The sequence below is a fragment of the Perognathus longimembris genome, chromosome 5 (assembly GCF_023159225.1).
Source record: "Perognathus longimembris pacificus isolate PPM17 chromosome 5, ASM2315922v1, whole genome shotgun sequence".
Taxonomy (NCBI): Eukaryota; Metazoa; Chordata; class Mammalia; order Rodentia; family Heteromyidae; genus Perognathus; species Perognathus longimembris.
Window position 1 is genome coordinate 66,016,833 of NC_063165.1, and position 13,617 is coordinate 66,030,449.

The following is a 13,617-nucleotide window of genomic DNA, read 5'->3' on the forward strand; positions in this document are numbered from 1 at the left end:
TCACAAAAGGTTTTGTAGAATTCATTGGTGAATCCATCTGGGCCTGGGCTTTTCTTAGTAGGGGGGTTCTTGATTACCTCCTGTATCTCACCGTAAGTTATTGGTTTATTTAGTTGATTTATTTCTTCTTGGTTCAGTTTGGGCAGTTTGTACTTCTCTAAGAATTGATCCATTTCTGTAAAATTATTGTTTTTTGCTGAGTAGAGGTTTTGGAAATAGCTCCTTATGATTGTTTGAATATCGTCTGTACTTGTTGTAATTTTTCCTGTGGAGTCCCTGATTTTACGAATATGAGTCTCTTCTCTTCTTTTTTTTTGTAAGTCTTGCAAGGGGTCTGTCAATTTTGTTTATTTTCTCAAAGAACCAGCTTTTAGTCTTATTTATTTGTTGAATGGTCTTTCTATTTTCAATCAGATTTATCTCTTCTTTAATCTTTGTGATCTCTCCCCTCCTAGTCGTTTTAGATTATGTCATTTCTTGTTTCTCCAGTTGTTTTAGTTTCATCGTGAGGGTATTCACCTGCTCTGCTTCCATTCTTTTAATGTGGGTGCTGAGTGCAATGATCTTGCCCCTCAGTACTGCCTTAGCTGTGTCCCATAGGTTTCTTTGTGATGTGTTTTCTTTGTCATTGTGGCTTATGAATTCATTGATTTCATCTTTAATTTGGTCTGTGGCCCAAGTGTTGGATAGCAGCATGGGGTTTAGCCTCCAAGAGTGTGTATAGGCTCTGTGGTATCCTTTGTTGTTGAGGGTTACCTTTAATCCACTGTGATCAGATATAATACATGGGATGATGTCAATACTTTTGTATTTGCTGAGGTTCTTTGTGTGGGCTATGACATGGTCTATTTTGGAATATGATCCATGGGCTGCTGAAAAGAAGGTGTATTGGGTCTCTGTAGGGTGAAAGGTTCTATATAGGTCTGTTAGATCCATTTGGGAAATGGTGTTATTTAGGTCCTCAGCTCCCTTACTAATCCTCTGGGTGTTGGATCTGTCTCTTGGAGAGAGAGGAGTATTAAAGTCACCCACTATGATTGTGTTTGCGTCTATCTTGCTCTGTAATTCTTTGAGAATTTGTTTGACATATGTCGGGCCTCTTTTGTTTGGTGAATATACATTTATCACCATGATTTCTTGATTCTGGATTTTTCCTTGTATTAATATGTAGTGTCCTTTGTCTTTTTGAGTGGACTTTAAAGAGAAGTCCAGCTTGTCTGAGATCAGAATGGCTACACCTGCCGTTTTGGTGGGTGCATTTGCTTGGTAGATCTTGCTCCATCCTTTCACTCGAAGCCTGTTTTTGTCCCTTGCTGTAAGGTGGGTCTCTTGTAGACAGCAGATGTCAACTTTTTGTTTGCGAATCCATTCTGCCAGTCTGCTCCTCTTTATCGGGGAGTTTAAACCATTTATATTTAAAGAGATCAAGGATAAGGGTGTGTTTTCTCCTTCCATTTTCTTGTTGGGCTGTTTTTTCCTCTTTTTTTTTTTTCTTGTCTTTAGTGAGCTGGTCTTTCTGCTGGACTTTGGCTATTGAAGTTTCTTTCTGATTCTGTCTGTGTGTCTTTTACGATCTCTGTTGGGTGGGGTTCCCCTCTTAATATTCGCTGCAGGGCTGGTTTTTTATTCACATACTCCTTTAGCTCCTCTTTGGTGTGGAAAGATCTGGTTCTCCCTTCGAATGTGAACTCCAATTTGGCTGGATATTTGATCCGAGGTTGTAAATTGTTATTCTGGAGTACTTGGATGGTGTTCTTCCACTCACTTCGAGCTTGGTAAGTTTGTGTGGATAAGTCGGATGTTATTCGAATCCTCTTCCCATTGAAAAAAGTTTCCTTCTTCGCTTTGGCTGAATTCAGAATTTGCTCTTTAATCTTGAGGTCTGTAGTCTTGAATATTATGTGCCTTGGGGTGGCTTTCCTGGGGTCTGGCCTGCCAGGTGTCATATAGGCTTCGGTTACCTGGATGGGGTCCCCTGTGAGGTTGGGGAAGTTTTCTGCAATAACTTTATTGAGAACATGATTAAGCCCTCTGTTCTGGTATTCGGCTCCTTCTTCTATTCTAATTATGCGCAGATTATATCTCTTGTCTTTGTCCATTAGTTTCTGGATTAGTCTTCCCTGAAGCTTCACCTTTTCTTGGAGAGTGGTCATTTTCTGGTTGTTGTCAGCTGCTTCATCGTCCAGGTGAGAGATTCTGGATTCTATATGGTCCACTCTTTGTGTTATGGTTTCAATTGCGGAGTTTATGGATGTCAGAGAGCTATTTATGGTTGTCATATCAGCTCTGATCGTGGAGATTTCTTCCTTTAAAGAGTTGTATTTTAAATATATTTTTTCATGCATTTCAATTCTCAGGATGTAGAGATTTTCTTTAAAGGCAGCTTGCATTGTATCCATTTTTGCTTCCATTTCTTTTTTTTTTTTTTTTTCCCAGTCCTGGGCCTTGGACTCAGGGCCTGAGCACTGTCCCTGGCTTCTTCCTGCTCAAGGCTAGCACTCTGCCACTTGAGCCACAGCACCGCTTCTGGCCGTTTTCTGTATATGTGGTGCTGGGGAATCGAACCTAGGGCCTCGTGTATCTGAGGCAGGCACTCTTGCCACTAAGCCATATCCCCAGCCCTTGCTTCCATTTCTTTAAAGCAGGCTTGCATTGTATCCAGTTTTGCTTCCATTTCTTTCTTGGCTTCCTGGGTGTCCTTCCAGATTTCTGCTCTAAATTCCTGGAATTGTTTTCTGATTTCATTTCTGACGCTTTCGATCATTCCTGTTAACATGGCCTCATTTGCTTTTTTAGTCTCCATCTCCTCTTCAGTCGTGCTGCTTTTTGGAGCTGGCGAGTTGGCTTGCCCTTTGATGAACTGAGTTATGTTTCTTTGTGATTTGCGCATCTGGAAATCTGGATGGCTTCTCAGGTTTGGTTTGTAGCTCTTCCCTCCCTCCTGTGTGGGCGTAACTACGGCAGCAGGTGCTGCTGCTGTGGTCCCGCCCACCAGTGCAGGGTACACCTACCAGAGTGGGCGCTGTTGCCGGGGGTACCGCCCTCCTGTGCACTGTGCATCCACTTCAACCGGCACTTCGGCGGGATATGCCTCCCAGAGCAAGTCCCGGGTTGTTGGGTTGTGCTTGCGCCCTCCCGCGAGTCCGTTGGGGGCGGCGGTATGTGTGGGGCCCAGTGGGATCGACTGTCCGGGTGTGGCTTGGCACCTTCAGACCTCACCTCCGCTGTGGCGGGGGGGGGGGGGGGGGGGAGGGACGTGATCAGGCTCAAGTGACCCTGCTGGGCTGGTATTGCCCACCAGCGCCTGTGGTTTTAGTTGTAAGAGTCTGCGAGGTCCAGGCGCCTCGGGTGGGGTTTGCACAACCGGCTGTCTCCCGGCCCCTGTTGGGAAGGGGGCGGGGCTGGTTCTGCGGGTTCAGGAACCTGTGGGGTGTTGGTGCTGCTGAGCCCTTCCCCTGCTAAACTGACTTCCCAGCGCCTGATGGGAGCTTCCCCGCTTGATTTGGGGATTCTTTGTTCCCTCAGGGGTGGGGGTGGGGGAGGGAGGGCACTCACTTTTGCTGCTTTGTGTGTCCCGCACAGCCGTTGGCCCTCCAGGGGTTGGCTATGTGTTGTGGTGGCTTCCCTGGTTCCCGATTTCTGCCGCGCTGGGTTCCCTTGTCCGAACCAGGTGTGGACCCGAACTTCTCGTCGCTGCCGGTGTGTGTCTTGGTCCGCACCCTGCCTTGTGGCCGTGGGGTCTCCCACTATATGAATTCTGCGCTCCTGGCAGCCTGTCTGCTGATCGCCTGGTTCCCCTTTCCCAGCCTGACCCTGTTTGGGCCAGGGTCGGCTGGTGGGGGGAGGGTGTCCCGGTGAATCTCCGGCTCCGTGTAGGTTTTCGGTTCTTCTTTTTTGTTCCTTTTGTTTTCCTGCGTTTCTCCACTGCTTCTGGCTGCTGGTTTTGCTGGGTTCTTGATGGGGTGTTGGGTGTTGGGTTCCCAGCTCACTATTCCGTTGGAGCGAGTCGGGGTGCCTCCCTATTCTATCGGCGCCATCTTTCCTCCTGGATATTTCTTTTGCTGCTTTCAATTAGCATCTTTATTTCTTATTGGGCCAGGGGTGGGATACTTGATGTTTGGTTGTTTTCATCCTTATCTGAGACCAAGTCTCTCTGTGTAGCCCAGATTTGCCTTGAATCAGTATTTTCCTTTCTCAACTTCCTGCACACTGCAATTTCAGACCTGTGCCACCACACCCAGCTGGGAGAACTTCTTGTTTGAGGTTATTAATTCCATTTGTGATAGTTTTATTCTCATGATCTAATCACAATCCAAAGGCAATACCTCCTACTACTATCACATTATTTATTAGGTTTCAACCTATGAATTTGGGGAACACAGACATTCAGGCTATCACCCAATGGAATAATACAGGGAAAGAAAGATTAGCAAACAAGTTGTGTTTTATATCTAGTGAGACAATGAAATCATTACTATGCTTAGGCTTGAAGAAGCAAGAACTAGGAGTAACTAGCAGAATACATGCACAGCAAAACCTGTATTCTTTTTCTCTCTTTTCCTTTCCTTTTTTTCTCTTCTTTCTCCCTTCCTGCCTCCCTTTCCTTAGTTTCTTCCTTCCCTTCCCTTCCTTTTTTGTGTCTTGCCTTCTCCTTCCCTCCCCTTCTCTTCCTTCTCCTTTGCTTGCTTTCTGTAGGAGTGATCTAACCAAAAGCCTTGTATGTGCCAGCCAAGCATCCTACCATTAAGCTATACCCCAGGCCCCAGGAGATTCTGCCTAAAGCAACTCCCAGGTTAAAAAAAAAAAAAAGAAAAGAATAAAATTCTTAGCTATTCCCTCTCCTCCCTCTGTTATTCTTCAAGAAGTGACTTTCCTGATCAAAAACCGTAAGATGAAAAATGGAACAGGCATGTTGAGTCTTCTCTTTCTCTTGTCCCTTCTAGTCACTTTTTTTCCACCTTATCCCATTCACTAGTCAACCAGGTAGTGACCCCCCCTCCCCAAGATATACTGTCCTAACCCTTGGGACTCAAGAATATTATCTTATTTAGCAAAGTCTGTGAAAGCATGATTAAATTAAGAATTGTGGGATGGGGTGATGAACATGAATCGCACGTGCAATTATGTGTTTCTTTAAAGAGAAGAGGAAGAAAGTTTATAACACAGAGGCCAATGAAAACAGAATAGAGTGAGATTTCAAGATGCTGACTGTTAGACTTTTCATCAATATGGCAAAAATCCCTGAACAAATAAGGTAAAGGAAGAAAGATTTCCTTTGGATCAAGGTTTCAGTTCATCTTAGTGGGGAGACAAGGGTGGAGCAGAACATCTCACATGGCGGTGGCCAGGAAGTGGAGAGAGAACACTCCCTGGCATTGACTGGGTCTTTCCTTTCTCTCCTTTTATCCCTCAGCCTGTGGGTTGGGACCACCCAAGATCTTCTCCCCTTAGTGAATCCTATCTGGAAACCTCAAGCTTTACCCATCTAGGGACTTCTCAATCCATTCAAGTTGTCAAGACTAACTAGCACAGCCTGGAGACTTAGTTTAAGTAGTACAGTCCCTTCCTAAATAATACTGACAACAAGGTTAATTATCATACCATTCCGATTTGGTTTTTTTTTTTTTTTGCCAGTTGTGGGCCTTGAACTCAGGGCCTGAGCACTGTCCCTGGCTTCTTTTTGCTCAAAGCTAGCACTCTACCACTTGAGCCACAGCACTGGCTTTTTCTATATATGTGGTGCTGAGCAATCAAACCCAGGGCTTCTTGTATGCAAGGCAAGCACTCTACCACTAGGCCATATTCCAAGCCCTTATCCTACTATTCTAAAAGACTGGAGTGAATCTGTAACAAGTTCATCAGTGCTGGAAGTCACAAAAAGCTAGAAAAGCCAAGAAAAAAAATTATTCATTCATAAGTTTAAAAGATTGTTTTTAAAGATCCTTCCCAAGATTTTATCAAATAGAGAAGAAATTGCTAAATTTATATCCATGAGAGAAGTATCATGAGACTTGGCAAGGCCATTGCATACCAATTTCAACTGTGGCTTCCCTTCTGATAATAAATCCCTATGCTGAATGATGGCCATGTGTAGAACACTACATACACATTTGCTAACACTGCAAAATGTAGCAAAGTAATTAACACTATCCTTGGCGCACAAATGAGAAACTGAGAGTTAGAAATAAGTTGCTTAAACTGGGTGCTGGTGGCACATGCCTGTAATCCTATTTAGGAGGCTGAGATCTGAGGATCGGAAGTTTGAAGCCAGCCCAGGCAGAAAGGTTCCCATGAGATTCTTATCTCCATTTAGCCATACAAAAACCACAGTGGCTCAAGTGGTAGCGCCTTGAGCATAAAGAGGCTCAAGGACAAGGCCCAGGCCCCAAGTTCAAGCCCCATAACCCACCAAAAACAACAACAAAAAAGTGTTGTTCAAGTCACAGAACCAGATTGAATCTGCAGTTTGATCTAACTCTAATACCAAAGCTGTCACTGGGGGCCCAAAGGCTCACACCTGTAATCCTAGCTACTCAGGAAGCTAAGGTGTGAGAATAAAAGACCAAAGCCAGCCCTGGCAGAAAAGTACATAAGGCTCTTGTCTACAATTGACCACAAAAAAATCCAAAAGTAGAGTTGTTGTCCAGGCAGTAGAGCATCAACCTTGAGGGAAAAACTAAGTGACAGCCCTCCAGACCCTGAGTTCAAGCCCTAGTACATGCACAAAAACAAAACCCAAACAAACAGAAAAGCTGTCACCTCAACAAAGCCTCGCTGTATGGCCTACCTCCAGTACTTGAGCCTGGGGTTCAGTGTTCTAAGCTGTTTCTCAAGAAAATCAAATGGAATAGTTTGCATCAAAATATGCATAATAAAAGTCCCCGATAGCATTCCAGCTTGTTTCTGCTAACATGCCTTTTTTGGTAATTTCTTTTGTAATTGTTTCATTTAAATAAAACTAGATAAAAGAAGAGGTAAAAAGACATAGATACACATGTAGCATAAGTGTCTTAGTGTCAACATCTTAGGTCATGAGTTGATAGAAATTACATCACAGTAAAGACTTCCAGGTTCACTGCTGTACTATTCACAATAGCCAAGTTACAGAAACAGCCCAGACGCTTTACAATAGACGAGTGGATCCAAAAAATTTGGTACCTACATAAGGGAATTTTACACAGCCATTAGAAAGAATATTACATCATTGGCAGTGAAGTGGATAGACGTAGAACAAAGCATATTAAGCAAGCTAAGCCAAGCTCAGAAAGATAGTATGTTTTCTCTCATATGCAGAAGCTAGATCTAAAATACTCTGGGACAAGATAAATTATATAGGAAGGACACCAGGCATTCGTACACAGTAAGACCAAAGGAGGATACTCTTAGGGGGGGAAGACAAAAGCACAATGTCTAAGTGCTTCTTATCATATAAAATAATATTTACCTAAATGAACTCACAGAAATGGAAACACGAGGGTTTTTTTCTTTGTTGTTGTTTTTCTTTTCTTTTTGTCTTGTTTATTCGTTTACCAGTCTGGATGGTAAAGGGGGCACAGAAATGGAGGGACAAAGGTGAGCAAATGCAGCAGTCCTAGACATTGAAAATGAATTATAAAACATGTGGGTGGAGACAAGAGGGAAAAACTGGGAGAAAGCAAGGGAAAGGGTGACATTGACCAAAAAGAAATCTACTAATTGCCCAACTCGTGCAAATGTAACCCCTCATATATCACCACTACAATAACAACTAAAAACTTAAAATTACTTCACACACAAAAAAAGCCTTTGGAACAAGAAGAACCCTTGACGATTCACATGCAAACTGTTTTTATAAAGAAAAACCAAGTAAAGATATTTGCATATTTAATAATCAACAGTCACACAAGCAGAATTGCTCAATAAACAGATTTTCAGTTCTTGTAAATTCTCAATGTTAAGTATATCATTCCGACATCCAGGCAGACCTTCACTACTACAATCATTACTGTTTCTCTTCCCAAGCATCTAAGTAGAGATTTATGAAACCTACTCTTGAAAAGGAAAAAACAAATAATTTCATTTTGAAGACTGGGAAATTTTAAATAGTGATTTTCAGTTGTAGGATTTCTCAATCTCATGACCACAGAACTAGTTACTTGGGACGGTAATTCCATTTTACAAAATAGAAACCCAGGTGTTCTCGGAAGGTACAGCGGCATGTCCTAGTCCAGTTGTTCTCAGCCAGCCAACACTGGCGGCCCGACATCGCGCCTTCCGCTCCTCTGCCCCGCCCCCTTCGCGCCCAGGCCCCGCCCTGACGCGCTCAGGCCCCGCCCCCCGCCTTCCAACCACTCTACACGTGGCCGCACATTGGCCATGTTCTCGGTGGAGTCACCGTGGCGCCTGCCTGCGTGTTCACCACCCTGAATACGCCACAAGAAACAAATTGTACATGGCTACGGGACGAAGTGCTAGGTCGGACGACGCTTAGTTTTGAGTAAAACTATGAAGTGCTTCCTCGCTCTCTTCCAAACACGAGACAGTTCGGACAAAAACCTGCGGGTCCTGAGTTATGGGCAAGGAGCAGAGCCCCTGGGAGCCCCGCCTCCAGCCCAAAAGGTGGCACTGCCCACCGGAAGCCGCGTCCTCCCCTACCCCCCCACCCCCGCCTCCGAGCGACCGAGCCTCCTCCCTCGCGTCGCAGTTTACGACAGTTTTCCGGCTGGCTTGCGGCCGCCACTGCCGTATTCCGCCTGTCTCCTGGAACCGCGGGCTCGGGGCCACCGGGCTGCGCCTGAGGTAAAGGCCGAGGCCTCGGGGCGGGCATGAGACGCACTCCCGGTGGAGGCAGAACAGCCGCGCTGAGCCATGGTGAGTGCAGTACGCCGGCGTCCGGGCGGAGCCCAGGTCTCCACGCTGCTCCAGCCCGCCGAAGGCGTGTAGCGGCCATGGGCCCTAGTCGGGCCCATCCTTGGGCCTTGGCGTCTTCGCACCGCCTGTGGCCTGCCGGGGTCCCAGCCCCTGGGCCTTTCCCGCACCAGGGCTCCACGGCGCCGCTCTGCGTGGACTCCGTTAAGGGCCGACAGAGGCCCGGTCTGGTCTGTCGTCCGCCTGGGCCCTGTTACTTGAGCATGTATGCCCCTTCCTCGATTGATGACAGCGAGTGAGGAGGGATAGTGCCAGAGACGCCCTGAAAGGTACTAAGATACTTCTAGTTTCACCCACATCGAGTGTTGACAAATTGGGAATTTTGCGGGATCCTTCTAAAGTTTTTCCCTTCTCTAACAGAAATCTTATTTCCACTCCTCTCGATTGAATCTTAATCAAGTTCGAGTGTTCAAGGTGAAGTAGAACTCATCCTTTCATTGTGGTAGAAGTAAATAAGAGCAAGTTGGCATGTCCTTTAGTGAGAATTCGTACTTTCACGTTGTGTATTTTAATAAAGAGTGAAAGGTTTATTTTCTTTAATCAAGAAAAGTCTCAAGGTTGACCTTGAACTTGTGATCCCCCTGCTTCAGGAGTGCTCTTATTTACAGACATGAGTCACCAGCATGCCCAACGCAAGTTAAAAATCATTGGCCCAAAATAGCTTTACAAACAGTTCTTCTTGAAGTGTGTAATGAGTAAGGATGGACATAAGGGCGGAATTAATAAGTATATGCTTTTCTTCTCCTTTACTAGGCCAGTACAGTGGTAGCAGTTGGGCTGACGATTGCTGCTGCAGGATTTGCAGGTTTGTTTGTGACTTGGGAATGGAAATGAAGTAGGAAGATTCAGGATTAATTTATATATTGCTTTTGGTTTTAGGCCGTTATGTTTTACAAGCCATGAAACATATGGAGCCTCAAGTAAAACAAGTTTTTCAAAGCCTACCAAAATCTGTAAGACTTATTTCCTTGCTATTTTTTTGCTAAAGTTCCAAACATCTGTGAAATTCAGTGTGATTGCTTTTGTCTCCTCTTGCTTTCCCAGAATATGTGTACAGGTTGTAAAGTTTGTAATAGTACTATCTTTAGAATTTTTTATTTGGCAAGTATGGGTGGGTGGTGTGTGTAGAACTGAGTGCAGTTCTACGAGTTTATATATTATTTCACTACTTCATCTACTATTGTGTCCACATTCTTATTTCATCTTGTTCATGCCATAAGCACAGAGGGATGAAAAGAGATCTATGTATTCTTAGTGTGTGGCCTTAGAACTGGCCAATGCAAGACCTACATACAGCAAGATGCACCAAGATGTGAAAAAGCAGTACAAGCCTGTAATCCGTTACTCTGGGTGCTAAAGTGAGATGATCATTTGAGCCTGGGAAACATAAGATCTGTCTTAAACCAAGGAAAACAATATGGCTATGATGGCTTATTAATATTTTTATGCGGTGATAATGTGTCAATCTTACCAATACAATTTCTTACCTATTGAGATGAAAGGACCTGATAGCACGTTGTTCTCCACATATTAAGTTTTATTATATTCCCAAGATCGGTTATAATGGTTGGGGAAAAATATTTAATGATTGCTATTCTTTGTTGCTATCTGTAAAACTAAAGAGCTCTCTGTAATGTCTCATTTTTCAGTTGTTCCTGTGACTACACTCCCTGTGAAAATTTTCCATTTATTTCATTAATGGAAATTCATTTCCTTTCTCAGGCCTTCAGCAGTGGCTATTACAGAGGTGGATTTGAACCCAAAATGACAAAACGGGAAGCAGCATTAATACTAGGTGTAAGGTAAAATAACTTCACTATAATTTTTCTCCAGTTAAGGCAGTGAGTTTTGCCCAGAATTATTTTCAGGTTTAGTCCATGGAGCCTTGCTGTTGTTCCTATGTACATTTTTAAGGTCTAACACATCGGGACTGAAAGACTTTATGAAAGACTTCTAAACTGATTATCACATTGCTGTTCTTTGTAATGAAGATATTTTCTAGGAAGTAATCCTGCCATCATTTCCAAGTAGTTTTCCATTTCAGTAAGAGAAGTGTTGATTTTTGTAAAGTTTGAATTTGGTGTTCAACTACATATTTGAAAATGCTTTACTTTATGAAGGTCCAGTTTAATTCTCCAATATAGAATATGCATTTGCATTTGTATGGAAGCTTGTAATCAGTTTTTTTTGTACTATTGATTTATTGTAGTTTTGGCATTTTTAATTGCCCTTTATTGTAATGGGATTCAAGAGATTAAAGTTAGCTTTTTTTCCCATTTTAATTAGCCCTACTGCCAATAAAGGAAAGATAAGAGATGCTCATCGACGAATTATGCTCTTAAACCACCCAGACAAAGGTAATCATTAAATACTTGTAAAATGTGTTGTTGGAACTAGCTCTTGGCTATTATAAATGCTTAAATCTCTGTGTGTGAACTGTCTGGGTCCACTTATTTTTAGTGTCTTAAAAAGAATACAATCTGAAATTTATTTAAAGAATGAACAGAAAAATAGTAGCAGTCAATATTAACAACGCTTTTAAGGTCTCCATTTATGGTAAAAGTGAATTCCAGGAGCAATCAGATACTAATACTGCTAGCTTTTAGGTTTTTTTGTTTATATTCAACATTAAAAATGTTACATTTTAGTTAATAAAACTGCTCTTCTATTGTATATACTTTGAGCAATTCTGATAGACTTTTCAGTAGTCTGACTGCTGAAAGGACATAATTCCTCTCTATACTAAAAGACTATAATAATCCATGTTTCAGTGCACAATTCTTTTACTAACAGATATTTGAAGAGAAGATGTTGACTTTTTTAAACATGATAGCAGTTGTTTGATATCTGACCTAGCGGTCTATGAAATTAACATCTACAGGTCTTCTATTTCAGTTGGACTAAAGAAAATTGTGCTAAATTTATATTTGTCATGCTGAAGCTCTTTGCTGATCTTGGGAACACACAGCTCCTGTTAGTATTAGAAAGGGAGACAATGCAAGGAAAAGAGAAAAAGGAACTAAAATGAAGTCTTTTTTTTTTTTCCCCCCATAGGAGGATCTCCTTACATAGCAGCCAAAATCAATGAAGCTAAAGATTTACTAGAAGGTCAAGCTAAAAAATGAAGTAAATTTATCATGTTTTAAGTTCATATTAATTTTTGAGTACCAACTTTTAATAATAAATGCCTCAAATGTAAAGTTTTAAAAAATGATTTAGCACAATCAAGCTAAATCAAACCTTTAGTATATTTTATTTAACTTGAGAACATTAAAAATATTAGCATTTGGGGCTAGTTTTCAATAATGACAGATGTATACCACTTGAATAGAAACACACTTACTTAGCAAATAATTTGGTGTCTGTGTGGTATTTAATGCAAAGCCCTTATTCTAAAAGAGCCCTATACCAGTCAGGTGTAGTCATTAGTATTAAGGAATTCCCACTGTTAAGCTGCTCACTTACTTACTTAAAATGCTGTGAGTAGCAACACTGACTTTTAAGAGATTACCTAGATATGTATCAGTAACAATTCAGGTTTCATACATTAAAATCTACATATTGACAGCAGAGTTCCAGTAAATCAAAGGTAAATCTATATGTATTCAGCCTCTTAAAAGGTACAGGTCACTTATAAATTCTCCTTTTGTATGTTTTTTAAATATAACTCTGAATTTACAATTATGGACAAGACTAAACAGTATTGGTTATACTAAAATTCGTTACCAAAGTATTTCTTAGTACTGTTCAGAACTTACATACTAATAAACTTATATGGCATGAAGGCAAGTGACAGTCTAACAAAACTTACTTAAGGATCTTTAACAGAGGAACTATGTAACACAAGGCAAACTACTTGTTCAGTAAATCCCAACTTTTGTTCGGTGAAGCTGATAAATCATGATAGCAACCATCTGAACTTCCTTATAGTTTTTTTTTGTTGTTGTTGTTTGGGGGCGGGGAGTCCTTTCTTAAAAATTAACAATTTTAGGGACAGGGGAGGTGGAACTATAGTTGAACACTGAATTAGCAATTACAGAACACTTTGTTCCTAGGGGAAATGCAGGTTCCTGTGAGGTTCTGGTTATACTTGTCCACCAGTCAATAAATAGCCTGATTTTATGCATGGTTTTGTTTAAAGAATGCCTTCATTAACACAACTCAGCATCACTATAATTCAACCCTGGCATAGCATAGCCTTTTGCTGTGTAAAGCATTGAACACTTCACTACTGTGGCTGGAAGCCATCTTAATCAGAAATAAACAGATGTGATAAGCTTGGTATTAAGAGCACATAACTGGGTGCTGGTGGTTCATGCCTGTAATACTAGCCCCTCAGGAGATGGAGATCTGAAAATCATGGTTCAAAGCCTGCCCTGGCAAAAAAAAGCAGATTTTTGAAAAACACTGTGCTAATATGCCAACAGGCGTCATCCATTTACTGGAAAGGAAGACGTAAGCAGTAGGGCTGAATACCATTGAGTTTTTTTATTCCAACAGAGTACCTGTTTCCAGACAGGTATTAAGACAATAAAAGCCACTTTAAAATACTAATCACATTTTTCTTTCATAGCAATCAGTTTTACTTTTTTCTAGGCTTACCTTTTACAAGTAGAAAAAAAATCTATGTGCGAGGGCTTTAGATCAGTCTGTAATTGATAGGAACGTGGTCTGTGAAAGGCTTCATCTTTTAGTGACATACTCAAGCAC

At 42.0% G+C, this 13,617-nt stretch overlaps 1 protein-coding gene across 2 annotated transcripts; it reads left to right on the forward strand.

Annotated features, from left to right (window-relative positions):
- The first annotated feature begins 8,702 nt into the window (after positions 1-8,702).
- Positions 8,703-13,075, forward strand: Dnajc19 (DnaJ heat shock protein family (Hsp40) member C19). 2 transcript variants are annotated; one of them, XM_048347057.1, is made up of 7 exons: positions 8,703-8,850; positions 9,661-9,712; positions 9,787-9,860; positions 10,630-10,709; positions 11,194-11,264; positions 11,962-12,039; positions 12,963-13,065. In XM_048347057.1, exons 1-6 carry the CDS (start codon positions 8,848-8,850, stop codon positions 12,030-12,032), a joined length of 351 nt encoding a protein of 116 aa, XP_048203014.1. In that variant the 5' UTR covers positions 8,703-8,847; the 3' UTR covers positions 12,033-12,039; positions 12,963-13,065. The 2 variants fall into 2 exon arrangements, with proteins under 2 accessions (XP_048203014.1, XP_048203013.1); XM_048347056.1 differs by having other exon boundaries at positions 11,962-13,075.
- The last annotated feature ends 542 nt before the right edge of the window (positions 13,076-13,617 follow it).